Source organism: Coregonus clupeaformis, unplaced genomic scaffold (genome assembly GCF_020615455.1).
Source record: "Coregonus clupeaformis isolate EN_2021a unplaced genomic scaffold, ASM2061545v1 scaf0686, whole genome shotgun sequence".
Taxonomy (NCBI): Eukaryota; Metazoa; Chordata; class Actinopteri; order Salmoniformes; family Salmonidae; genus Coregonus; species Coregonus clupeaformis.
This window is the reverse complement of record NW_025534141.1, coordinates 143,942-171,602: the sequence shown is the minus strand read 5'-3', so window position 1 is coordinate 171,602 and position 27,661 is coordinate 143,942. Positions and strand designations below refer to the sequence as shown.

Sequence of the window (27,661 nt, the reverse complement as noted above, 5' to 3'; positions counted from 1 at the left end):
CCTCTCTGACCCCTACTGTACTGATGGGTGGACCGCCTCACCTCGACCCCTCTCTGACCCCTACTGTACTGATGGGTGGACCGCCTCACCTCGACCCCTCTCTGACCCCTACTGTACTGATGGGTGGACCTCCTCACCTCGACCCCTCTCCGACCCCTACTGTACTGATGGGTGGACCGCCTCACCCTGACCCCTCTCTGACCCCTACTGTACTGATGGGTGGACCGCCTCACCTCGACCCCTCTCTGACCCCTACTGTACTGATGGGTGGACCGCCTCACCTCGACCCCTCTCTGACCCCTCTCTGACCCCTACTGTACTGATGGGTGGACCGCCTCACCTCGACCCCTCTCCGACCCCCTACTGTACTGATGGGTGGACCGCCTCACCTCGACCCCTCTCTGACCCCTCTCTGACCCCTACTGTACTGATGGGTGGACCGCCTCACCTCGACCCCTCTCTGACCCCTGTCCTTTCCTCTTCAGTTGACTAAAAGGACTAATCTTCCTTTCCATAACAATTTACAGGCGAGAGGTGTTTATAATGTAGTTTATTTCTCATTTGATAAATTACTGCATAAAGCAAATGAACAACATAATACAAAGTAAATAGTGTTCATTGTATGGACATAAACTTCAGGAAACAGCAATACATCATGTGCAGCAGGTCTTGATATGTACAGCAGTACATCATGTGCAGCACACACTATATATCCTTCTGGTCATGTAGTGAACATCTTCAAATCAGAAATACAACTGAATAATCGTAGAGAAAACAATCATACAGATCTGCCTAGACATGAAGGGAAGGAGAGTTCATTTAACCTCTGTAAAGAGGACAGTAATATCTGTAAAGATGACAGTAACCTCTGTAAAGATGTCAGTAACCTCTAAAAAGAGGACAGTAACATCTGTAAAGTTGACATTAACCTCTGTAAAGTTGACAGTAACCTATGTAAAGTTGACAGTAACATCTGTAAAGATGACAGTAACATCTGTAAAGATGACAGTAACCTCTGCAAAGAGGACAGTAACCTATGTAAAGATGACAGAAACCTCTACAAAGAGGAGAGTAACCTCTGCAAAGTTTACAGTAACATCTGCTAAGTTTACAGTAACCTCTGTACAGTTGACAGTAACCTCTGTACAGATTACAGTAACCTCTGTACAGTTGACAGTAACCTCTGTACAGTTGACAGTAACCTCTGTACAGTTGACATTAACCTCTGTACAGTTGACATTAACCTCTGTAAAGTTGACAGTAACCTCTGTAAAGAGGACAGTAACCTCTGTAAAGATGACAGTAACCACTGTAAAGAGGACAATAACCTCTGTAAAGAGGACAGTAACCTCTGTAAAGATGACAGAAACCTCTACAAAGAGGAGAGTAACCTCTGCAAAGTTTACAGTAACATCTGTAAAGAGGACAGTAACCTCTGTAAAGATGACAGTAACCTCTGTAAAGATGACAGTAACCTCTGTAAAGAGGACAGTAACCCCTGTAAAGAGGACAGTAACCTCTGTAAAGATGACAGTAACCTCTACAAAGAGGACAGTAACATCTGTAAAGTTGACATTAACCTCTGTAAAGTTGACAGTAACCTATGTAAAGTTGACAGTAACCTCTGCAAAGAGGACAGTAACCTCTGTAAATATGACATAAACCTCTACAAAGAGGAGAGTAACCTCTGCAAAGTTTACAGTAACATCTGTAAAGTTTACATTAACCTCTGTACAGTTGACAGTAACCTCTGTAAAGTTGACAGTAACCTCTGTAAAGAGGACAGTAACCTCTGTAAAGAGGACAGTAACCTCTGTAAAGAGGACAGTAACCTCTGTAAAGAGGACAGTAACCTCTGTAAAGATGACAGTAACCTCTGTAAAGAGGACAGCTACAACAAAAGATAACGGGCTGAAGAAACACTACAATTACCCCAAATGCTGTGGATGACGGCTCAAGGGTAAATGACCTTCAAGAGTCAAGTGTGACGTCCTTCTCGACAATGGCTTGGTTGGTTCTCTGAGTCCGTCTTCCTCCTCATCTCCTTCCTCGATGCTCGGTACAGTTTGATACTGAGACTGGGCAGATCATACAGCTCTTCCAGATGGAACCTGCCCTGGAACCGTTCTACAAACCGGTTCTCTCTGTCCAGACGGAACCTCATGGCCCAGAGGATCTCCGTCCCGTCCTGACACAGGTGATCGAAGGTGTCCAGGAGCTCCACCAGGTGCGGGTGGCAGTACACCACGTCAGCAGCGAACACGTAGTCGTAGAGACAGGTAGCCCGAGGGAAGCGTTGTTCCAGCTCCTGCCCCCAGGACAGCTCAGTGACACGAGGAGTGTGTCTACAGCGCCCCCTGGTGTTACGGAGTACGTTAAACTGCAGGTTACTCAGCACCTCCGGCAGGTCCGTGGACGTCACCTTGGCACCTAGGAAATAATAAATAAATGCAAAATAAATGCCAGTTACCAAACAGGAATGTGACCAGAGCAGAGGAGCTGAAAGCGCTGGTGGGTGCAGACAACAGACTCCTGCTTTGAGCAGTTCAAGTCCACCAGAGACATCCTGAGAGGTAATACAGCTAACTTTAGCCGGGTGAGAGTCGTCGGGTGAGGTTGTGTCTCTCTCTCTGGCGGGAGGTAAGCTTGGCTTATATGGTGTTGAGTAAAGCTTAAACCATGTATTTAGATTGTAGTTAGGTATTGTAGGTTATTGTAGTTATCGTAGGTTATTGTAGGTAAGTATTGTATTCGGCTGAGCCCGGTGAAGCACGAGGCTAGCTAACCCACTACCTGGACTAGCTAGCGGGTAGCTACTGGTAACTATTAGCAACTGTGGATAGTTGTTTCACGCTTGAGAGTACCTGTAATTACGCCAGCTAGCTCTCCGTTGTGTCCTCCTCCCAGAGTGCAAAGAGCCTTGGCGTGACCCTGGACAACACCCTGTCGTTCTCCGCTAACATCAAGGCGGTGACCCGATCCTGTAGGTTCATGCTCTACAACATTCGCAGAGTACGACCCTGCCTTACACAGGAAGCGGCACAGGTCCTAATCCAGGCACTTGTCATCTCCCGTCTGGATTACTGCAACTCACTGTTGGCTGGGCTCCCTGCCTGTGCCATTAAACCCCTACAACTCATCCAGAACGCCGCAGCCCGTCTGGTGTTCAACCTTCCCAAGTTCTCTCACGTCACCCCGCTCCATGTTTATCCAGCTGATACCCATCGTTGTACTGATCCTGGTGTCCATCCTGAGCCAACTGATGGTGTCCACACCCCCCCCTACAGCCCTCTACTCCAGACCGTACGTACGCACACACACACACACACACACACACACACACACACTAAGGTCGTGTTCAGTATGGCTCACGGTAAAGGGGGGTGGTTGATGGGCCCAAAAAACTAAACCAAAAAAAAACAGTAACAATTCCCGCTAGGACTGCTCAGTGACATGAGGAGGATGTCTTTTTTTTTAAATAGCATACAGTTGAAGTCGGAAGTTTACATACAACCTTAGCCAAATACATTTAAACTCAGTTTTTCACAATTCCTGACATTTAATCCTAGTTAAAATTCCCTGTCTTAGGTCAGTTAGGATCACCACTTTATTTTAAGAATGTGAAATGTCATTCTCATAGTTTCTACAGATTGTAAATTGAAAATAAACATTTTTGCTAAAAGTATTATTCTATTATTGATCGATTGACTATGACTTTTCAGATCACCCAGTAATGCTATCTGCAAGGTTAGCTCCAGGTAAATATTACAATCCTTCAGCCATTCCTGGACCTGTGTCCAAAAACAAGCTACAAATGGACAGAACCAAAACAAATGATCTAATGATTCTGTCTCTTCGCAGCAAAATCTGCAGAACTGGGAAGATTTTATCCCCCATTTAAATAACATTATATTGGTAGCAAGAATTTTGTATAATTATTTTAAATTGAAAAATTCTACGTTTTGAAATCCGGCGTCGTTTTGCGTATCAGTTCATAAACAATTTGCCATGGAATCGGTACGTCAAAAATCTCTTCCCAACTATTTTGCAATCTATATGGGACGGCTATCAATCCTTTGGTCCTTAAATGAAACTGGTGTAGTTTTTTATTTATCACAATTTTCTTAGTGGGACTATCATTTGTTTTTCAACAGGACAATGACCCAACACACCTCCAGGCTGTGTAAGGGCTATTTGACCAAGAAGGAGAGTGATGGAGTGCTGCATCAGATGACCTGACCTCCACAATCCCCCGACCTCAACCCAATTGAGATGGTTTGGGATGAGTCAGACCGCAGAGTGAAGGAAAAGCAGCCAACAAGTGCTCAGCATTTGTGGGAACTCCTTCAAGGCTGTTGGAAAAGCATTCCAGGTGAAGCTGGTTGAGAGAATGCCAAGAGTGTGCAAAGCTGTCATCAAGGCAAAGGGTGGCTATTTGAAGAATCTCAAATATAAAATATATTTTGATTTGTTTAACACTTTTTGGTTACTACATGATTCCATATGTGTTATTTCATAGTTTTGATGTCTTCACTATTATTCCACAATGTAGAAAATAGTAAAAATATAGAAAAACCTTTGAATGAGTAGGTGTTCTAAAACTTTTGACCGGTAGTGTATATATTTTTATATAATTTTTTGGGGGGTACCTGCAGTTCGTATTGACCCCGTTCTGGGTCCGGATCCGGTCCGCCAGTTGAGTATGGGGGGTATATAGTATATTATTAGATGGTATATACAGTGCCTTCAGAAAGTATTGACACCCATTGACTTTTTCCACATTTTGTTGTGTTACAAAGTGGGATTAAAATTGATTTTAATTGTCATTTTCGGTCAACGATCTACACAAAATACTCTGTCATGTTAAAGTGGAGAACGATTCAAACATTTATGAAAAACGTATGAAAAATAAAACACTAATATATCTGGATTAAATAAGCATTCACCCCCCCCAGACACAATACATGTTAGAATCACCTTTGGCAGCGATTACAGTTGTGAGTCTTTCTGGGTAAGTCTCTGAGAGCTTTCCACACCTGGATTCTATAATAGCCCATTTATTATTTAAAAAATATTTGCTGAAAAGTTTATTGTTGATCATTGCTAGACAGCCATTTTCAAGTCTTGCCATAGATTTTCAAGCCGATTTAAGTCAAAACTGTAACTAGGCCACTCAGGAACATTCAATATCATCTTGGTAACCAACTCCAGTGTATATTTGGCCTTGTGTTTAAGGTTATTGTCCTGCTGAAAGGTGAGTTCGTCTCCCAGTGTCTGCTGGAAAGCAGACTGAACCAGGTTTCCCTCTAGGATTTTGCCTGTGCTTATAGCTGTATTCCGTTACTTTTTATCCCCCCAAAAAAACTCCCTAGTCCTTGCCGATTACAAGCATACCCATAACATGATGCAGCCACCACCATGCTTGAAAATATGAAGAGTGGTACTCAGTGATGTGGTTGTGTTGTTGCCCCAAACATAACGATTTGTATTCAGGACAAAAAGTTTCAGTATTACTTAAGTGACCCTATATTTTTATTCTGTACAGGCTTCCTTTTCACTCCGTCATTTACAGTGCATTCGGAAAGAATTCAGACCCCTTGACAAAGCAGAAACTGGTTATTAGACATTTGAAGGGGAGGGGGACAGGTTAAAGAAGGGTTTTTAAGCCTTGAGACAATTTAGACATGGATTGTGTATGTGTGCCATTCAGAGGGTGAATGGGCAAGACAAAATGTTGAAGTGCCTTTTGAACGGGGGTATGGTAGTAGGTGCCAGGCGCACCGGTTTGTGTCAAGAACTGCAACGCTGCTGGGTTTTTCCACGCTCAACAGGTTCCCATGTGTATCAAGAATGGTCCACCACCCAAAGGACATCCAGCCAACTTGACACAACTGTGGGAAGCATTGGAGTCAACATGGGCCAGCATCCCTGTGGAACGCTTTTGACACCTTGTAGAGTCCATGCCCCCCGATGAATTGAGGCTGTTCTGAGGGGGAAAGGGGGGAGGGGGGACCAACTCAATATTAAGAAGGTGTCCTTAAATGTTTTGTACACTCAGTATATTTAGTATATTATTAAATGGTATTTATATTATAAAGTGCCTTTGGTTTTTGCTTTGACTTGCACTGTCAACTGTGGGACCTTATATAGACAGGTGTGTGCCTTTCCAAATCAAATCCTATCAATTTGAATTTACCACAAGTTTACATTTACACCAATCAAGTTGTAGAAACATCTCAAGCATGATCAGTGGAAACAGGATGCACCGGAGCTCAATTTCGAGTCTCATAGCAAAGGGTCTGAACACTTATGTAAATAAGGTATCTGTTTTTCATGTTTTATAAAGTTGCAAAGATTTTCTAAAAACCTGTTTTCACTTTGTCATTATGGGGTATTGTGTGTAGATTGATGAGGATTTTTATTTATTTAATCCATTTTAGAATAAGGCTGTAACGTAACACAATGTGGAAAAAGTCAAGGGGTCTGAATACTTTACGAGTGCACTGTATTTGATACCATTCCACCCATTCCGCGCCAGCCATTTCCATGAGCACGTCCTCCCCAATTAAGGTGCCACCAACCTCCTGTGATCCCTACGGTGAAGCATGGTGGTTGGCAGCGTCATGCTATGGGGGAAGCTTTTTCAGCGGCAGGGACTGGGAGACTGGTAAGGATAGAGGAACAATGAATGGAGCCAAATACAGGAAAATCCGTAATGAGAACCTGCTTCAGAGAGCAAACGACCTTAGACTGCTGTTCACCGCCGCTCCCCATCTAACTTGACAGAGAAAATCTGCAAGGAAGAATGGGAGAAAATCCCCAAATCCAGATGTGCAAACCTGATACAGACATACCCAAGGTGACTCAAAGCTTTAATCGACGCCAAAGGTGCTTCTATAAAAAGATTTACTCGGGCGTGAATACTTATGTAAATGAGATATTTCGGTATTTCATTTTGAATACATTTGCTAAAATTTCTAAAAACATGTTTTCACTTTGTCATTATGGGGTATTATGTGTAGATGGATGAGATTATTTTTTTATTTAATCACATTTTGAATTCAGGCTGTAACACAACAAAATGTGGAATAAGTCAAGGGGTATGAATACTTTCTGAAGGCACTGTATAGTATATTATTAAATTGTATATATTTATTACATATAGTATTTACTAAATGGTATATATATTTATTATATATAGTATATTATTAAACAGCATATATATGTGGTCCTCTGTAGCTCAGCTGGTAGAGCACGGCGCTTGTAACGCCAAGGTAGTGGGTTCGATCCCGGGACCACCCATACACAAAAATGTATGCACGCATGACTGTAAGTTGCTTTGGATAAAAGCGTCTGCTAAATGGCATATTATATTATTATATATTCCCCCAACTAATAACATTATCAGCGACTTTGGAAATACAAGACTGTCTCACCTAGAAGGCTGGTAACTATGGAGACCAGACCGGTCCCGGCGCCCAGCTCGATGACGTTCTTGTCCAGCAGGTTGTATGTGTCCCGGTGGGTATCCAGGAAGTAACACAGCACTATGGCCTGATGGGAAAATAAACGCAACGTGAACTAACAGGACATTATAATAATGAAGTTGATGGATGAGAAGGAATAAAATGGTGGAGGGAAAAAAGTGGAATTTAATAGTGATGATTGTGATGACGATTGTGATTAGCGTAATGGGGTTAGTGTTAGCGAGGATGATGAAGGTGAGCGTAAGGAGTGTGTTGTACCGAGGGCCACATCACAGCTCCGTAGAGGTCATGTGACTCCTTGATATTGATCTGGTGTTCAGCGAAGGCGTATCCCTCCCAGGCCTCCATGCTGATCAGAGTCTGGACGATCCTCCTGGACATGATGGCCGCTGCCAGATCAGCATCCACAACAACACCTGACATGGGCAACACAATTAGATTGGATTTATTCTATGTAGGAGACCAATGCGTTCTAAGTGGTATCCTCATGTAGATATTGGAACTATTTCCAAACCATGACAGTGAGTATGGTTGCAGTTCCCATCATCCTCTCTCTCTCTCTCGGTACAGTCTCAGGTTGCTGATGTATCCCATCATCCTCTCTCTCAGTGGAAAGAGCTCATCCAGATCTTCCATTTAAAGTTGAGACCTCGTCTTGGCCCAGCATGTCCCCCCCCTGGCCCCGCCCCTTCCTCTCCACTGGTCCTCCCATGTAATGTAGTGTTAACGGAGACCTGTGACCTAGGGTTAGTACTGTGTCAGTGGTGTAATGTTGCCCCTCTACACAGCTAGCTGACCCAGCATCAGTACCGTAACCCAGCCCCTCAGTAGAGTAATATAACTCCTCTACACAGCTAGCTGACCCAGCATCAGTACTGTAACCCAGCCCCTCAGTAGAGTAATATAACTCCTCTACACAGCTAGCTGACCCAGCATCAGTACCGTAACCCAGCCCCTCAGTAGAGTAATATAACTCCTCTACACAGCTAGCTGACCCAGCATCAGTACCATAACCCAGCCCCTCAGTAGAGTAATATAACCCCTCTACACAGCTAGCTGACCCAGCATCAGTACTATAACCCAGCCCCTCAGTAGAGTAATATAACTCCTCTACACAGCTAGCTGACCCAGCATCAGTACCGTAACCCAGCCCCTCAGTAGAGTAATATAACTCCTCTACACAGCTAGCTGACCCAGCATCAGTACTATAACCCAGCCCCTCAGTAGAGTAATATAACTCCTCTACACAGCTAGCTGACCCAGCATCAGTACTATAACCCAGCCCCTCAGTAGAGTAATATAACTCCTCTACACAGCTAGCTGACCCAGCATCAGTACCGTAACCCAGCCCCTCAGTAGAGTAATATAACTCCTCTACACAGCTAGCTGACCCAGCATCAGTACTATAACCCAGCCCCTCAGTAGAGTAATATAACTCCTCTACACAGCTAGCTGACCCAGCATCAGTACCGTAACCCAGCCCCTCAGTAGAGTAATATAACTCCTCTACACAGCTAGCTGACCCAGCATCAGTACCGTAACCCAGCCCCTCAGTAGAGTAATATAACTCCTCTACACAGCTAGCTGACCCAGCATCAGTACTATAACCCAGCCCCTCAGTAGAGTAATATAACTCCTCTACACAGCTAGCTGACCCAGCATCAGTACCGTAACCCAGCCCCTCAGTAGAGTAATATAACTCCTCTACACAGCTAGCTGACCCAGCATCAGTACTATAACCCAGCCCCTCAGTAGAGTAATATAACTCCTCTACACAGCTAGCTGACCCAGCATCAGTACTATAACCCAGCCCCTCAGTAGAGTAATATAACTCCTCTACACAGCTAGCTGACCCAGCATCCGTACCGTAACCCAGCCCCTCAGTAGAGTAATATAACTCCTCTACACAGCTAGCTGACCCAGCATCAGTACTATAACCCAGCCCCTCAGTAGAGTAATATAACTCCTCTACACAGCTAGCTGACCCAGCATCAGTACTATAACCCAGCCCCTCAGTAGAGTAATATAACTCCTCTACACAGCTAGCTGACCCAGCATCAGTACTGTAACCCAGCCCCTCAGTAGAGTAATATAACTCCTCTACACAGCTAGCTGACCCAGCATCAGTACCGTAACCCAGCCCCTCAGTAGAGTAATATAACTCCTCTACACAGCTAGCTGACCCAGCATCAGTACCGTAACCCAGCCCATCAGTAGAGTAATATAACTCCTCTACACAGCTAGCTGACCCAGCATCCGTACCGTAACCCAGCCCCTCAGTAGAGTAATATAACTCCTCTACACAGCTAGCTGACCCAGCATCAGTACCGTAACCCAGCCCCTCAGTAGAGTAATATAACTCCTCTACACAGCTAGCTGACCCAGCATCAGTACCGTAACCCAGCCCCTCAGTAGAGTGATATAACTCCTCTACACAGCTAGCTGACCCAGCATCCGTACCGTAACCCAGCCCCTCAGTAGAGTAATATAACTCCTCTACACAGCTAGCTGACCCAGCATCAGTACCGTAACCCAGCCCCTCAGTAGAGTAATATAACCCCTCTACACAGCTAGCTGACCCAGCATCAGTACCGTAACCCAGCCCCTCAGTAGAGTAATATAACCCCTCTACACAGCTAGCTGACCCAGCATCAGTACTATAACCCAGCCCCTCAGTAGAGTAATATAACTCCTCTACACAGCTAGCTGACCCAGCATCAGTACCGTAACCCAGCCCCTCAGTAGAGTAATATAACTCCTCTATGTGCTGGCAGGTTATTTGCGGCCTCTCTGACCCAGACATGCAGCTGGTATACCAGTTATGTAAGCTAGCGAGGGGAGAATCGAAGAGGGCCTCTTAAATCACTTTACAGCCTGTGAGTGTGTGTGTGTGTGTGTGTGTGTGTGTGTGTGTGTGTGTGTGTGTGTGTGTGTGTGTGTGTGTGTGTGTGTGTGTGTGTGTGTGTGTGTGTGTGTGTGTGTGTGTGTGTGTGTGTGTGTGTGTGTGTCAATGTACCCGATTACGACGCTATAAACAAGTTTATTAAGCACTTTGAACATGACCTACCTCTCATGCTGGCCATTAACTAATTATATAAATGCCAATCTACCAGAGTGCACTTCAACTATCGACACCGACATTTTACATTGTACAGCAATAACCAAAAGCTGACTTAGCGAGGCATCCCATGATTGACACATTCCTTCTGTGTGCGTCTGAAAGTTACGGCTACCTACCTTCTGTTTTAGCATCTTTCTCAGTCTGAACAGACTGGGCCAGGCGGGGGTCCATGTCTCCGGCCGTCCCGTCCTGGAGTAGGGGGTAGCAGTAACACTCTGACCGTGTTTCTCCAGTCCTGGAGTAGGGGGTAGCAGTAACACTCTGACCGTGTTTCTCCCGTCCTGGAGTAGGGGGTAGCAGTAACACTCTGACCGTGTTTCTCCCGTCCTGGAGTAGGGGGTAGCAGTAACACTCTGACCGTGTTTCTCCAGTCCTGGAGTAGGGGGTAGCAGTAACACTCTGACCGTGTTTCTCCAGTCCTGGAGTAGGGGGTAGCAGTAACACTCTGACCGGGTTTCTCCCGTCCTGGAGTAGGGGGTAGCAGTAACACTCTGACCGGGTTTCTCCCGTCCTGGAGTAGGGGGTAGCAGTAACACTCTGACCGTGTTTCTCCAGTCCTGGAGTAGGGGGTAGCAGTAACACTCTGACCGGGTTTCTCCAGTCCTGGAGTAGGGGGTAGCAGTAACACTCTGACCGTGTTTCTCCAGTCCTGGAGTAGGGGGTAGCAGTAACACTCTGACCGGGTTTCTCCAAAGTGGTCTGTTGGCTGTCCAGGGGACAGTGCCGGTCCTCAGGCTAGGTGACCGTGTTTCTCCAAAGTGGTCTGTTGGCTGTCCAGGGAACAGTGCCGGTCCTCAGGCTAGGTGACCGTGTTTCTCCAAAGTGGTCTGTTGGCTGTCCAGGGAACAGTGCCGGTCCTCAGGCTAGGTGACCGTGTTTCTCCAAAGTGGTCTGCTGGCTGTCCAGGGAACAGTGCCGGTCCTCAGGCTAGGTGCTCCGGGTCTCAGACGGCTCTAGCCTCAGTCAGGTGGCTGGCTGTGTGCTGTGAGGGGTCAGGTGGCTGGCTGTGTGTTATGAGGGGTTGGTATATGATTATCTTTCTCATTCCTTCCCTCCCGCCGTTGGCATACTGGGTACGGTACTCCCCCCTCCCTCCCTCCCTCCCTCCGTTGGCATACTACAGCCTGGTGTCCACTACTCCCCCCTCCCTCCCTCCCTCCCTCCCTCCCTCCCTCCCCACCTCTCCCTCCAGTGGCATACTACAGCCTGGTGTCCACTACTCCCCCTCCCTCCCTCCCCCCTCCTTTCCTCCCTCCCTCCCCTCCCCACCTCTCCCTCCAGTGGCATACTACAGCCTGTTGTCCACTACTCCCCCCTCCCTCCCTCCCTCCCTCCCTCCCTCCCTCCCTCCCCACCTCTCCCTCCAGTGGCATACTACAGCCTGTTGTCCACTACTCCCCCCCCTCCCTCCCTCCCTCCCTCCCCACCTCTCCCTCCAGTGGCATACTACAGCCTGGTGTCCACTACTCCCCCCTCCCTCCCTCCCCCTCCTTTCCTCCCTCCCTCCCTCCCCACCTCTCCCTCCAGTGGCATACTACAGCCTGTTGTCCACTACTCCCCCCCTCCCTCCCTCCCTCCCTCCCTCCCTCCCTCCCTCCCCACCTCTCCCTCCAGTGGCATACTACAGCCTGGTGTCCACTACTCCCCCCTCCCTCCCTCCCTCCCTCCCTCCCCCCACCTCTCCCTCCAGTGGCATACTACAGCCTGTTGTCCACTACTCCCCCCCCTCCCTCCCTCCCTCCCTCCCTCCCCACCTCTCCCTCCAGTGGCATACTACAGCCTGTTGTCCACTACTCCCCCTCCCTCCCTCCCCCTCCCTTCCTCCCTCCCTCCCTCCCCACCTCTCCCTCCAGTGGCATACTACAGCCTGTTGTCCACTACTCCCCCCTCCCTCCCTCCCCCTCCCCTTCCTCCCTCCCTCCCTCCCCACCTCTCCCTCCAGTGGCATACTACAGCCTGTTGTCCACTACTCCCCCCCTCCCTCCCTCCCTCCCTCCCTCCCTCCCCACCTCTCCCTCCAGTGGCATACTACAGCCTGTTGTCCACTACTCCCCCCCTCCCTCCCTCCCTCCCTCCCTCCCCACCTCTCCCTCCAGTGGCATACTACAGCCTGGTGTCCACTACTCCCCCCTCCCTCCCTCCCTCCCTCCCTCCCTCCCCCACCTCTCCCTCCAGTGGCATACTACAGCCTGTTGTCCACTAGTCCCCCCTCCCTCCCTCCCCCTCCCTTCCTCCCTCCCTCCCTCCCCACCTCTCCCTCCAGTGGCATACTACAGCCTGTTGTCCACTACTCCCCCCTCCCTCCCTCCCCCCTCCTTCCTCCCTCCCTCCCTCCCCCACCTCTCCCTCCAGTGGCATACTACAGCCTGTTGTCCACTACTCCCCCCTCCCTCCCTCCCCCACCTCTCCCTCCAGTGGCATACTACAGCCTGTTGTCCACTACTCCCCCTCCCTCCCCCCTCCCTTCCTCCCTCCCTCCCTCCAGAGAGAGAAGGAGAGGAAGAGCTAGAGAGAGACGGGTAAAGGGAGAGAGAGACGGGTAAAGGGAGAGAGAGACGGGTAAAGGGAGAGAGAGACGGGTAAAGGGAGAGATAGACGGGTAAAGGGAGAGAGAGACGGGTAAAGGGAGAGAGAGACGGGTAAAGGGAGAGAGACACGGGTAAAGGGAGAGAGAGACGGGTAAAGGGAGAGAGAGACGGGTAAAGGGAGAGAGAGACGGGTAAAGGGAGAGAGAGACGGGTAAAGGGAGAGAGAGACGGGTAAAGGGAGAGAGAGACGGGTAAAGGGAGAGAGAGGTGAAGTGAGAGTTCTAGCAGAGAGTTAGAAATAGAGTTGGGGGCTTGGGGGTTAGAAAGGGGGATAGAGGAAGAGAGGGGGGTGAGAGAGTTCCAACAGGGGTGGGGGGGGTTAGTATCTTGACAACATTCTGACAAGGAGGGGGAGATTATCATGCCAAACACTGACAGTTTGACAAGGAGGGGGAGATTATCATGCCAAACACTGACAGTTTGCCAAGGACGGGGAGATTATCATGCCAAACACTGACAAGGAGGGGGGTTACACCTGACAAGGAGGGGGAGATTATCATGCCAAACACTGACAGTTTGCAAGGAGGGGGAGATTATCATGCCAAACACTGACAGTTTGCCAAGGAGGGGGAGATTATCATGCCAAACACTGACAAGGAGGGGGAGATTATCATGCCAAACACTGACAGTTTGACAAGGAGGGGGAGATTATCATGCCAAACACTGACAAGGAGGGGGAGATTATCATGCCAAACACTGACAGTTTGCCAAGGAGGGGAGATTATCATGCCAAACACTGACAGTTTGCCAAGGAGGGGGAGATTATCATGCCAAACACTGACTAGGAGGGGGGAGATTATCATGCCAAACACTGACGTCAGGAGGGGGAGATTATCATGCCAAATACTGACTAGGAGGGGGAGATTATCATGCCAAACACTGACAGTTTGCCAAGGAGGGGGAGATTATCATGCCAAACACTGACAAGGAGGGGGAGATTATCATGCCAAACACTGACTAGGAGGGGGAGATTATCATGCCAAATACTGACAAGGAGGGGGAGATTATCATGCCAAACACTGACAGTTTGACAAGGAGGGGGAGATTATCATGCCAAACACTGACTAGGAGGGGGAGATTATCATGCCAAACACTGACAGTTTGCCAAGGAGGGGGAGATTATCATGCCAAACACTGACAGTTTGCCAAGGACGGGGAGATTATCATGCCAAATACTGACTAGGAGGGGGAGATTATCATGCCAAACACTGACAGTTTGACAAGGAGGGGGAGATTATCATGCCAAACACTGACAGTTTGCCAAGGAGGGGGAGATTATCATGCCAAACACTGACTAGGAGGGGGAGATTATCATGCCAAACACTGACAGTTTGCCTAAATAACAATGCTGTTGTCACGGATTCTGCCGAGGCTGCTCCTCCTCCTTGCTCGGGCAGGCTTCGGCGTTCGTCGTCCCCGGAGTACTAGCTACTGCCGATCGATGTTTCGGTGTTTGTCTTGTTTTGTCTTGAGTAGTTACACCTGTTGTCTATTATGTTTGATTGTATAGCCTATAATTTCCCTTGTCTCACGTTTGGTATTTGTGTGTTATTGTTTTGTGTCTAGTCAGTGTTCGGCCTTGCTGTAATTATCCATATTACGTATATGGTGTTTTTCCCTCCAGTTGCGGAGGTTTTGTTTTGTACTTTACATTTAGTAAAGTAGTCTGCTAGTATCTCTGTGTCCTGCGTCTGACTTCACTCGCCGCATACACCTCACTCCTTGACAGCTGTCTCTCTGAGGAAGCCCTACCTGCTGCATTCTAGCTGTTAAAGAACGATGCTGTCTCTCTGAGGAAGCCCTACCTGCTGCATTCTAGCTGTTAAAGAACGATGCTGTCTCTCTGAGGAAGCCCTACCTGCTGCATTCTAGCTGTTAAAGAACGATGCTGTCTCTCTGAGGAAGCCCTACCTGCTGCATTCTAGCTGTTAAAGAACGATGCTGTCTCTCTGAGGAATCCCTACCTGCTGCATTCTAGCTGTTAAAGAACGATGCTGTCTCTCTGAGGAAGCCCTACCTGCTGCATTCTAGCTGTTAAAGAACGATGCTGTCTCTCTGAGGCAGACCTACCTGCTGCATTCTAGCTGTTAAAGAACGATGCTGTCTCTCTGAGGAAGCCCTACCTGCTGCATTCTAGCTGTTAAAGAACGATGCTGTCTCTCTGAGGAAGCCCTACCTGCTGCATTCTAGCTGTTAAAGAACGATGCTGTCTCTCTGAGGAAGCCCTACCTGCTGCATTCTAGCTGTTAAAGAACGATGCTGTCTCTCTGAGGAAGCCCTAACTGCTGCATTCTAGCTGTTAAAGAACGATGCTGTCTCTCTGAGGATCCCTACCTGCTGCATTCTAGCTGTTAAAGAACGATGCTGTCTCTCTGAGGAAGCCCTACCTGCTGCATTCTAGCTGTTAAAGAATGATGCTGTCTCTCTGAGGAAGGCCTACCTGCTGCATTCTAGCTGTTAAAGAACGATGCTGTCTCTCTGAGGAAGCCCTACCTGCTGCATTCTACCTGCTGCATTCTAGCTGTTAAAGAACGATGCTGTCTCTCTGAGGAATCCCTACCTGCTGCATTCTAGCTGTTAAAGAACGATGCTGTCTCTCTGAGGAAGCCCTACCTGCTGTATTCTAGCTGTTAAAGAACGATGCTGTCTCTCTGAGAAATCCCTACCTGCTGCATTCTAGCTGTTAAAGAACGATGCTGTCTCTCTGAGGAATCCCTACCTGCTACATTCTAGCTGTTAAAGAACGATGCTGTCTCTCTGAGGAAGCCCTACCTGCTGCATTCTAGCTGTTAAAGAACGATGCTGTCTCTCTGAGGAAGCCCTACCTGCTGCATTCTAGCTGTTAAAGAACGATGCTGTCTCTCTGAGGAAGCCCTACCTGCTGCATTCTAGCTGTTAAAGAACGATGCTGTCTCTCTGAGGAAGTCCTACCTGCTGCATTCTAGCTGTTAAAGAACGATGCTGTCTCTCTGAGGAATCCCTACCTGCTGCATTCTAGCTGTTAAAGAACGATGCTGTCTCTCTGAGGCAGTTCTACCTGCTGCATTCTATCTGTTAAAGAATGATGCTGTCTCTCTGAGGAAGCCCTACCTGCTGCATTCTAGCTGTTAAAGAACGATGCTGTCTCTCTTAGGAATCCCTACCTGCTGCATTCTAGCTGTTAAAGAACGATGCTGTCTCTCTGAGGAAGCCCTACCCGCTGCATTCTAGCTGTTAAAGAACGATGCTGTCTGTCTCTCTGAGGAAGCCCTACCTGCTGCATTCTAGCTGTTAAAGAACGATGCTGTCTCTCTGAGGAATCCCTACCTGCTGCATTCTAGCTGTTAAAGAACGATGCTGTCTCTCTGAGGCAGTTCTACCTGCTGCATTCTATCTATTAAAGAACGATGCTGTCTCTCTGAGGAAGCCCTACCTGCTGCATTCTAGCTGTTAAAGAACGATGCTGTCTCTCTGAGGAAGCCCTACCTGCTGCATTCTAGCTGTTAAAGAACGATGCTGTCTCTCTGAGGAATCCCTACCTGCTGCATTCTAGCTGTTAAAGAACGATGCTTTACAGTTAGTGAGTGCATACATTTTTCATTTTTCATACTGACCCCCAGTGGGAAACGAACCCACAACCCTGGCGTTGCAAGCGCCATGCTCTACCAACTGAGCTACACGGGGACAGTTATAAAGTATTATTCAACTATTTTTTTTTTCAATCTCAATCAATTCAGTTTCAATCAAAAGCTCAAACTGGAATCGTATTATAAAACCAACAATTAACATCAAAAACCTTTCAAAACTCAATCACATATATACACGTATTGAAATTCTATACCTGGTACCAGGATTCAATACCTTGGGAGCTCATTTTCCCCCCCCTTTAACCCAATGAAAAGAAACAAAATAACTCAGTCCCAAATAAATACTCGCGTTCCTGAATTCAAACAAGGTGTCGGTTCCGCGCTTTCCGCGTGCGTGACCGAGTGTTTCAGAAAAGCTCTCTACAAAGCGTCAGATTCTTTTTTTAGAGCAACATGCACCTTTTGGTAAAGGTGTCCGCATACAGTATGTTCGATTTGAAAAACAAGAATAAAAGCAGCAATATTACTGTTCGTCCCATCGAGACGCCATATCAGCAACATAGCCAGTACACTTCCTCAAAATAAACCAATTCATCTAAGATAACTCACGAAATCTGTAATTCATTTAGATGTTTTTGCAGAGGTCTTTGTGGCGCAATTTTACATTTAACTAAGCAGTTTGGTGCATTATTTCTTAAATGATAGTTAATGATAACAAACAGTTCATTGAACAATAACCGATGAATGGGGTGGCGACTTCAGCTACCGAACTTCGACAAGCCTCAAGAAAATATGTGTGTTAGAACAGCCGAAACCCCCCCTGCAGAACACCAAAACGTCACATAATGTAGTCATAGTATATACACAAACTGTTTCAACTGGGAAGCATATAGTAAGCTTAATACCTCGCCGGTCCAGACTCCCAAATAGCAACATTCACAAGGGGGCGACAGAGGTTCTTGTTGTCTTCTCATTTGTGGTGAAAGCAAATAAAGAGGCTCTCGTCTTCCCTTGCTAGCAAGTTGGCTAAACACTGGAAGCTAGCTAGCCTTTTAGCTTCACACATCTCCAAGTTGGCTAAACCACAGACCGTTATAAATATATTGTTGGCTAAACACTGGAAGCTAGCTAGCCTTTTAGCTTCACACATCTCCAAGTTGGCTAAACCACAGAGCGTTATAAATATATCGTTGGCTAAACACTGGAAGCTAGCTATCCTTTTAGCTTCACACATCTCCATGTTGGCTAAACCACAGACCGTTATAAATATATCGTTGGCTAAATACTGCAAGCTAGCTAGCCTTTTAGCTTCACACATCTCCAAGTTGGCTAAACCACAGACCGTTATAAATATATTGTTGGCTAAACACTGGAAGCTAGCTAGCCTTTTAGCTTCACACATCTCCAAGTTGGCTAAACCACAGACTGTTATAAATATATCATTGGCTAAACACTGCAAGCTAGCTAGCCTTTTAGCTTCACACATCTCCAAGTTGGCTAAACCACAGAGCGTTATAAATATATAGTTGGCTAAACACTGGAAGCTAGCTAGCCTTTTAGCTTCACACATCTCCAAGTTGGCTAAACCACAGACCGTTATAAATATATCGTTGGCTAAATACTGCAAGCTAGCTAGCATTTTAGCTTCACACATCTCCAAGTTGGCTAAACCACAGACCGTTATAAATATATTGTTGGCTAAACACTGGAAGCTAGCTAGCCTTTTAGCTTCACACATCTCCAAGTTGGCTAAACCACAGACTGTTATAAATATATCGTTGGCTAAACACTGGAAGCTAGCTAGCCTTTTAGCTTCACACATCTCCAAGTTGGCTAAACCAAAGACCGTTATAAATATATCATTGGCTAAACACTGGAAGCTAGCTATCCTTTTAGCTTCACACATCTCCAAGTTGGCTAAGCCACAGAGCGTTATAAATATATCGTTGGCTAAACACTGCAAGCTAGCTATCCTTTTAGCTTCACACATCTCCATGTTGGCTAAACCACAGACCGTTATAAATATATCGTTGGCTAAATACTGCAAGCTAGCTAGCCTTTTAGCTTCACACATCTCCAAGTTGGCTAAACCACAGACCATTATAAATATATTGTTGGCTAAACACTGGAAGCTAGCTAGCCTTTTAGCTTCACACATCTCCAAGTTGGCTAAACCACAGACTGTTATAAATATATCATTGGCTAAACACTGCAAGCTAGCTAGCCTTTTAGCTTCACACATCTCCAAGTTGGCTAAACCACAGAGCGTTATAAATATATAGTTGGCTAAACACTGGAAGCTAGCTAGCCTTTTAGCTTCACACATCTCCAAGTTGGCTAAACCACAGACCGTTATAAATATATCGTTGGCTAAATACTGCAAGCTAGCTAGCATTTTAGCTTCACACATCTCCAAGTTGGCTAAACCACAGACCGTTATAAATATATTGTTGGCTAAACACTGGAAGCTAGCTAGCCTTTTAGCTTCACACATCTCCAAGTTGGCTAAACCACAGACTGTTATAAATATATCGTTGGCTAAACACTGGAAGCTAGCTAGCCTTTTAGCTTCACACATCTCCAAGTTGGCTAAACCAAAGACCATTATAAATATATCATTGGCTAAACACTGGAAGCTAGCTATCCTTTTAGCTTCACACATCTCCAAGTTGGCTAAGCCACAGAGCGTTATAAATATATCGTTGGCTAAACACTGCAAGCTAGCTATCCTTTTAGCTTCACACATCTCCAAGTTGGCTAAACCACAGAGCGTTATTTTTTATTTTTATTTAACCTTTATTTAACCAGGTAAACCAGTTGAGAACAAGTTCTCATTTACAACTGTGACCTGGCCAAGATAAAGCAAAGCAGTGCAATAAAAACAACACAGAGTTACATATGGGGTAAAAAACATAAAGTCAAAAATACAACAGAAAATATATATACAGTGTGTGCAAATGTAGCAAGTTATGGAGGTAAGGCAATAAATAGGCTATAGTGCAAAATAATTACAATAGTATTAACACTGGAATGCTAGATGTGCAAGAGATTATGTGCAAATAGAGATACTGGGGTGCAAAAGAGCAAAATAAATAACAATATAGGGATGAGGTAGTTGGGTGGGCTAATTTCAGATGGGCTGTGTACAGGTGCAGTGATCGGTAAGGTGCTCTGACAACTGATGCTTAAAGTTATTGCGGGAGATAAGAGTCTCCAGCTTCAGAGATTTTTGCAATTCGTTCCAGTCATTGGCAGCAGAGAACTGGAAGGAATGGCGGCCAAAGGAGGTGTTGGCTTTGGGAATGACCAGTGAGATATACCTGCTGGAGCGCAGACTACGGGTGGGTGCTGCTATGGTGACCAGTGAGCTAAGATAAGGCGGGGATTTGCCAAGCAGTGATTTATAGATGGCCTGGAGCCAGTGGGTTTGACGACGAACATGTAGTGAGGACCAGCCAACAAGAGCGTACAGGTCACAGTGGTGGGTAGTGTATGGGGCTTTGGAGACAAAACGGATGGCACTGTGATAGACTACATCCAATTTGCTGAGTAGAGTGTTGGAGGCTATTTTGTAAATGACATCGCCGAAGTCAAGGATCGGTAGGATAGTCAGTTTTACGAGGGCATGTTTGGCAGCTGAGTGAAGGAGGCTTTGTTGCGAAATAGGAAGCCGATTCTAGATTTAACTTTGGATTGGAGATTCTTTATGTGAGTCTGGAAGTTGAGTTTACAGTCTAACCAGACACCTAGGTATTTGTAGTTGTCCACATACTCTAGGTCAGACCCGTCGAGAGTGGTGATTCTAGTCGGGTGGGCGGGTGCCAGCAGCGTTCGATTGAAGAGCATGCATTTAGTTTTACTAGCGTTTAAAAGCAGTTGGAGGCTACGGAAGGAGTGTTGTATGGCATTGAAGCTCGTTTGGAGGTTTGTTAACACAGTGTCCAATGAAGGGCCAGATGTATACAAAATGGTGTCGTCTGCGTAGAGGTGGATCTGAGAGTCACCAGCAGCAAGAGCGACATCATTGATATACACGGAGAAAAGTGTCGGCCCAAGAATTGAACCCTGTGGCACCCCCATAGAGACTGCCATAGGTCCAGACAACAGGCCCTCCGATTTGACACACAACTCTGAGAAGTAGTTGGTGAACCAGGCGAGGCAGTCATTTGAGAAACCAAGGCTATTTAGTCTGCCAATAAGAATGCGGTGGTTGACAGAGTCGAAAGCCTTGGCCAGGTCGATGAAGACGGCTGCACAGTAGTGTCTATTATCAATCACGGTTATAATATCGTTTAGGACCTTGAGCGTGGCTGAAGTGCACCCATGACCAGCTCGGAAACCGGATTGCATAGCGGAGAAGGTACGGTGGTATTCGAAATGGTCGGTGATCTGTTTGTTAACTTGGCTTTCAAACACTTTCGAAAGGCAGGGCAGGATGGATATAGGTCTGTAGCAGTTTGGATCTAGAGTGTCACCCCCTTTGAAGAGGGGGATGACCGCGGCAGCTTTCCAATCTCTGGGGATCTCAGACGTTATGAAAGAGAGGTTGAACAGACTAGTAATAGGGGTTGCGACAATTTCGGCGGCTAGTTTTAGAAAGAAAGGGTCCAGATTGTCTAGCCCAGCTGATTTGTAGGGGTCCAGATTTTGCAGCGCTTTCAAAACATCAGCTGTCTGAATTTGTGTGAAGGAGAAGCGGGGGGGGCATGGGCAAGTTGCAGCAGAGGGTGCAGAGTTGGTGGCCGGGGTAATGGTAGCCAGATGGAAAGCATGGCCAGCTGTAGCAAAATGCTTGTTGAAATTCTCGATTATTGTAGATTTATCGGTGGTGATAGTGTTTCCTAGCCTCAGTGCAGTGGGCAGCTGGGAGGAAGTGCTCTTATTCTCCATGGACTTTACAGTGTCCCAAAACTTTTTGGAGTTAGTGCTACAGGATGCAAATTTCTGTTTGAAAAAGTTAGCCTTTGCTTTCCTGACTGCTTGCGTATATTGGTTCCTAACTTCCCTGAAAAGTTGCAGTAGGCTACAGACGGTAGGCTACGGAGGGTCGGCTACTGACGGTAGGCTACTGACGGTAGGCTACGGAGGGTCGGCTACGGAGGGTCGGCTACTGACGGTAGGCTACGGAGGGTCGGCTACTGACGGTAGGCTACGGAGGGTCGGCTACTGACGGTAGGCTACGGAGGGTCGGCTACTGACGGTAGGCTACGGAGGGTCGGCTACTGACGGTAGGCTACTGACGGTAGGCTACGGAGGGTCGGCTACTGACGGTAGGCTACGGAGGGTCGGCTACTGACTGTAGGCAAGGAGGGTCGGCTACAGACGGTGGCTACAGAGGGTAGGTTACGGACGGTAGGCTACGGAGGGTCAGGCTACGGAGGGTCGGCTACTGACGGTAGGCTACGGAGGGTCGGCTACTGACGGTAGGCTACGGAGGGTCGGCAGGCTACGGAGAGTCGGCTACAGAGGGTCGGCTACTGACTGTAGGCAAGGAGGGTCGGCTACAGACGGTGGCTACAGACGGTAGGCTACAGACTAAGGATTGGACAATTATTGCAGTTTAAAAACAACTCATGAGACAACATAATGTGTACACCTGTTTTATTGACAACAAACCACAAAATCATTACTCACCATTTATGACCAACAAATAACTAATACTCATTTTACAGCAACAAATAATCTCCACAAAGTATTTGACTTTGCCATAACAAGTTTTCAGTTAGGATGCTGACAGTATGGAGTAGCATTTTTGGTTTCATCTGATGTTTTGCTGATTTAAAAGGTTCTCCGGGAGCACACCGAGGGCAATCTGTTTCCACATGCTAGATCGTTCCAGCCTTGTTCACCTTCAGAGGAAACACAGAACAGAAATTAACTCAGATGTAGTGTGTGTATCAGACTTATTTGTTGAAGTGGGCTGTGAATAAAGTTTAATTTGATGACTGGATAGTGAATGATAGTGGGCTTACTGTACCTCCAAAGTTCATCACAATACATGGCTCTCTGCCACCATTGTTATTGGGCTCTCCTTGAATCCAGTCCTGGTAATCAAACTTGGACCCATCACTCCAGAACCATAGCCTGTCCTGTGGGGAAGAAGTGAGGTCTCAGAATGAAAGAAATCCCACTGTGTCAGTGGATACTGAGCTATCTACACTCTTAGAAAATGGGTTTCCAAAAGTGTTCCCTGGCTGTCCCCATAGGAGAACCCTTTTTGGTTCCAGGTAGAACCCTTTTGGAAAAAGGTTATTCAAAGGGTTCTCCTCTGGGGACAGCCAAAGAACTGTTTTGTAGGTTCTAGATCCAATACTATTCCACTAAAACCCACTGTGTTAGTGAATACTGATCTATCTATCCTACTATACCCCGTGTGTTAGTGAATACTGATCTATCTATCCTACAATACTAGCCCACTATACCCCGTGTGTTAGTGAATACTGATCTATCTATCCTACAATACTAGCCCACTATACCCCGTGTGTTAGTGAATACTGATCTATCTATCCTACAATACTAGCCCACTATACCCCGTGTGTTAGTGAATACTGATCTATCTATCCTACAATACTAGCCCACTATACCCCGTGTGTTAATGAATACTGATCTATCTATCCTACAATACTAGCCCACTATACCCCGTGTGTTAGTGAATACTGATCTATCTATCCTACAATACTAGCCCACTATACCCCGTGTGTTAGTAAATACTGATCTATCTATCCTACAATACTAGCCCACTATACCCCGTGTGTTAGTGAATACTGATCTATCTATCCTACAATATGTGCTTCCATTAAGTATTAACTCAGGTGTGTGAAGACATGCAATCAATGAAAAATATATATAAATTATTGATTTTGAAAATGTTGTATAATATTTATTTAAATTTGATCATGTAGATGGGTAGGAAAGAAATCCAATGTAATCTCTTTTTTAGATTTAAATTTAAGGCAGCAAAATGTGAAGACTGTGCAAGGGGTGTGTAGACGTTCACTAGCGACTGTATCAAGAGAATGCGCCGTCATTCCTACGGCTTCTGAGCTGGCGGACTCACTAAACACAAATTCTGAATTTCTACATATGTCAACATGTGTGAAAACAGCGCATTTCTACGTTTTGTAGAAAAAAATAGGAAGCTAAAAAGTTATACCCGATGACATCTTCAACAGTTTCAAACACAGATTCGTGGAGACATGGGGAACAAGAAAACTCCCTCCGGCCAAAAACTTGATGAAGGTTTGGAAAACCACTGTTTTGGTTACTTTTAATCCTATCATGTGTAGAATTTTACTGGGTGACTTTCACTTGAGTCATTTTCTATTAAGGTATCTTAGCTGTGACTCAAGTATGATAATTGGGTACCTTTAACAGTATTCTTTTAGGATCTTCAAACCCTCCAATCCAGGTAGGAGTGAATTCACCAGTCCCGGAAAACACCACCCCCTGTAGAGATTGCGCCTCCTCAGATCTATGCACAGACGCCAGGTTTCCTCCAAGGGAAATACAATGCCGCTAGAGAAAGCAGCAGAGAGGGACAAAAGCGTTTCATAATGTAAGTATTAGTCAAGTTGTCCAGTCTTTGTGAGAATTTGTTTTCTGGACTCACACTATCAAATATTGTCCGTCGCAACTAATGCTCTTTTCAACAGGCTCTTAGAGGTGTTTAATTAATGTCTTGACCCGTGTCCTTTGGGTTCCATTATACAGGTGTCCTGACTCCATACATGAAATAAATATTCCAAACTTATAGAACATCCCAATTAAACAATAACTTAAAGGGGAGGTTCAGTCATTTACATGAGGCATGCAGTGCCTGTTAAAAAAAAAAGAAGCCAAATCGTCACGTTAACGTCAATCCAAGAAAGCGAGTTGATTTTAATTGAACTTCACCCTTTAAATTCACAGTAGAGGGTAAGCATGATACAGTACCTCTGCTTCTGCCCATGTCCTTGCTGTCTTGATAAACATGAAGCAGTGTGATCCATAATAGGTCCAGCCTGAGCGACATGGTGGTCCAAGTCCATCTGTAAGGAGAAGACTACCGACTTTAAAGGAGAGACTGACAAATCACCTTGCATCATAAATAATTACTCAATATTATTTTTATATCAGTCAACACACAAACAAACACACACCTCTGCTACATTTAAAATACAGAAAGAATGAATAATGTAAAGTTTGAGGTGGACTCTCGTACCTGCGTCTCCCAAAGCAAAGGCAGCGCTGAGAAGCAGAAGAATGGTCAACATGGCCATGGTGATTGTCTCTCTCTCTCTCCCTCTCTCAGGAGACTAACAGACAAAGAGAGCGAGAGCGAGAATCAGTCAAGACCAATTCAGTGAATACTTCAGAGTGTAGGGCCTCCTGTAGCTCAGTTGGTAGAACATGGCGCTTGCAACGCCAGGGTTGTGGGTTCAATTCCCACGGGGGGCCAGTATGAAAAATGTATGCACTCACTAACTGTAAGTCGCTCTGGATAAGAGCGTCTGCTAAATGACTGAAATGCAGTGCAGTGTTCCCCTAACCTTTCCTCAAGTACCCTCAGCCATTCCACTTATCAGATGTACTATCACATTAGATTTTACCAATGAAGGGCTAAGGAATACCAGCTATCATCTTCCACCGCATACAATAGATTAACCTAGTACACAGGAATATGTATGCTTTCCAAATGTTACCTTATTCCCTATGTAGTGCACTACATTTGACCAGGGTCCACAGTACTATACATAGGGAATAGCCCACGGCCACAAAGGTAATATGGGCTCTGGTCAAAGGTAGCACACTACAAAAGGAAAAGGGTGCTATTTGGGATGCAGACAGATACAGTTTTAAATGCACAGATGTTAAAATCTCACCTTCACAAATCTTCAGTTGTAGCTTCACTTCTTCAGCGATCTTCAAAGGTCTTCACTGGGTCTCTCTCTCTCTGTCCTGCCTGTGAGTTGCTTATATACCAGAAGAATGGGAGAGGAATTGGTGATTGGCAGAGTGAGTTCAGGTGTGGTGAGTTAGCAGGAGAGGGGCGTGTCCAGAGGGTAATTGGGAGTTTGTGGAATTGGCACGATCCTTCAAAACAAGTTCCCTACATTTGTCCAGGGCCACATATTCACTATGGGCTCTGGTCAAAAGTAGAGCACTACATAGGGAATAGAGTGATATTTGGGATGCAGACACATACAGTATTAGATGAACAGATGTTGAAATCTCACTTTCTGAAATCCTGCCTGTGAGTTGAGTTCTACCTCTCCCTCCTCTCCCTTTTAAGGACCAGTCCAGTCAGACCCTTCCCTCTATCTCTTTCTGTCCAGCCCAACACCTGCTGGACCTGTCCGATAGCTACCTGTTGGACAGGGTTGGGTTCAATTCAAAGTGAAGGTAGTCATTTATATTTAAAAATGGAACTACTTTTGTAACAAATGTTGGGTCACAATATGGTTGTGGAGATTATCTTGAGCACTGGTGTCTAACTGAATGTTGTACTTAATTCGACCTAATTGGTGCTGATGAAGACTTAGTCTAAAGTGCATTATAGTGGCTTGGAAACACGATGACATTTCAGAAGGAGTCAAATAATGAGTAGGAAAACGTTTCATCATCATTGTGATGTCACCAGATAGACTTTAGATTCTGTATAACTTTAGCTAGCTAGCGCTGGAATTTTAAACTTTCATTTGAATTAACTGCCAACCCTGCTGTCTGTCTATTAGCTCATTCTGAACTGTATTCACCCCAAACCACTGCATCAGAGATGGGCCACTTCACCCCTTAGGGGCCTACCAAGGCTATGTCCCAAATGGCTCCCTATCCCCTGTGATATAGTGCACTACTTTTGAACAGGGCCCATATGACTCTGGTCAAAAGTAGTGCACTATAAAGAGAGGAGGGTGTGATTTGGAATGCTAACCATGTAATTGAGCACATGTATTACACTGTCTTCTGTTGCTGTTTGTAACCTCATTTTACAATCAATTGAAAGAATCTACTTGGTTTTTTTCCCAGCGTGTCGTGGTCTTTGCATTTACAAGACAATAATTTCCAGCACCCTTAAGACCGTTGAAAATGCAAAAATAGGAGAGGAGAGGAGAGGAGAGGAGAGGAGAGGAGAGGAGAGGAGAGGAGAGGAGAGGGGAGAGGAGAGGAGAGGAGAGGAGAGGAGAGGAGAGGAGAGGAGAGGAGAGGAGAGGAGAGGAGAGGAGAGGAGAGGAGAGGAGGAGAGGGTGATTTAGCCTTCTTTTTTTCCCATCAGACACAGCATCTCCCACCACTCCCAATGATTCTTAGCTAGCGGTGGCTAATGTTAGCGGAGGTTTGTAGTAGGTTTTTACATAACCGTAGTGCAAAAGGATTGTGCAAAGTGCCAAAAAATACCATAAACCTCATAATCTCACAGTGTGATTTAATTTGAAACTTTATAAGGAGGTAATTACTTAACTAGAGTTTAGTAAACTGAGCAACACATAAATAGTCTCTCCAGAAGGCGTTGTACTGTTTGTCTAATTTAGCTCTGCCATTTCCTGGTTCCATTTCCGTTGGTTTTTAAGATTCTAAAATATCCTCTTGATTTCAGTTGATGTGACAAAACAAGCAATGGAGAGTGTAGAGAATCGTTGTGGAGGGGATGTAGAAGGATTACATTATCCTATCCCAGGTATTCCTTAAAGAGGTGGGGTTTCAAATGTCTCCGCTTGTTGGATCAAACTGAAACGTTGAAGAACAACCTAGCTTGTTGGAGCAAACTGAAACGTTGGAAAACAACCTAGCTTGTTGGAGCAAACTGAAACGTTGAAGAACAACCCAGCTTGTTGGAGCAAACTGAAACGTTGGAAAACAACCTAGCTTGTTGGAGCAAACTGAAACGTTGAAGAACAACCTAGCTTGTTGGAGCAAACTGAA

At 45.9% G+C, this 27,661-nt stretch overlaps 2 protein-coding genes and 1 long non-coding RNA gene across 4 annotated transcripts; all 3 read right to left on the bottom strand.

Moving 5' to 3' along the window:
- Window positions 1-535: 535 nt before the first annotated feature.
- Window positions 536-1,722, bottom strand: LOC123485429. The gene is made up of 2 exons (XR_006659008.1): window positions 972-1,722; window positions 536-824 (listed from the first exon to the last, which is right to left on the bottom strand). It is a non-coding gene; the product is annotated as an uncharacterized LOC123485429 (long non-coding RNA).
- An 8-nt stretch (window positions 1,723-1,730) lies between these two features.
- LOC121563193 (protein-lysine methyltransferase METTL21E) lies at window positions 1,731-11,312 on the bottom strand. Of its 2 annotated transcripts, none has more exons than XM_045216332.1 (5): window positions 11,292-11,312; window positions 10,725-10,831; window positions 7,746-7,903; window positions 7,437-7,554; window positions 1,731-2,430 (listed from the first exon to the last, which is right to left on the bottom strand). In XM_045216332.1, exons 2-5 carry the CDS (start codon window positions 10,777-10,779, stop codon window positions 1,979-1,981), a joined length of 783 nt encoding a protein of 260 aa, XP_045072267.1. In that variant the 5' UTR covers window positions 10,780-10,831; window positions 11,292-11,312; the 3' UTR covers window positions 1,731-1,978. The 2 variants fall into 2 exon arrangements, 1 of the variants encoding a protein (XP_045072267.1); XR_006659007.1 differs by lacking the exon at window positions 11,292-11,312 and having other exon boundaries at window positions 1,771-1,811; window positions 1,854-2,430; window positions 10,725-10,868.
- Window positions 11,313-22,346: 11,034 nt separating this feature from the next.
- Window positions 22,347-25,035, bottom strand: LOC121563053 (ladderlectin). The gene is made up of 5 exons (XM_045216331.1): window positions 24,963-25,035; window positions 24,695-24,789; window positions 24,128-24,277; window positions 22,740-22,851; window positions 22,347-22,611 (listed from the first exon to the last, which is right to left on the bottom strand). The coding sequence occupies exons 1-5, from the start codon at window positions 25,018-25,020 to the stop codon at window positions 22,541-22,543; spliced, it is 486 nt and encodes a 161-aa protein (XP_045072266.1). The 5' UTR covers window positions 25,021-25,035; the 3' UTR covers window positions 22,347-22,540.
- Between the last annotated feature and the right edge of the window lie 2,626 nt (window positions 25,036-27,661).

What these genes read in the sequence shown, in the direction of transcription:
- LOC121563193 (XM_045216332.1), bottom strand. Translation starts at nt 10,779, where the DNA reads ATGGACCCCCGCCTGGCCCAGTCTGTTCAGACTGAGAAAGATGCTAAA. An exon ending in GAAAGATGCTAAAACAGAAG is followed by an intron (nt 7,904 to 10,724) that starts GTAGGTAGCCGT and finishes TGCCCATGTCAG; the next exon opens with GTGTTGTTGTGGATGCTGAT. An exon ending in GAGCTGTGATGTGGCCCTCG is followed by an intron (nt 7,555 to 7,745) that starts GTACAACACACT and finishes TTTTCCCATCAG; the next exon opens with GCCATAGTGCTGTGTTACTT.
- LOC121563053 (XM_045216331.1), bottom strand. Translation starts at nt 25,020, where the DNA reads ATGGCCATGTTGACCATTCTTCTGCTTCTCAGCGCTGCCTTTGCTTTG. An exon ending in CTAAAAGAATACTGTTAAAG is followed by an intron (nt 22,852 to 24,127) that starts GTACCCAATTAT and finishes TCTTCCCCACAG; the next exon opens with GACAGGCTATGGTTCTGGAG. An exon ending in TATTGTGATGAACTTTGGAG is followed by an intron (nt 22,612 to 22,739) that starts GTACAGTAAGCC and finishes TTTCCTCTGAAG; the next exon opens with GTGAACAAGGCTGGAACGAT.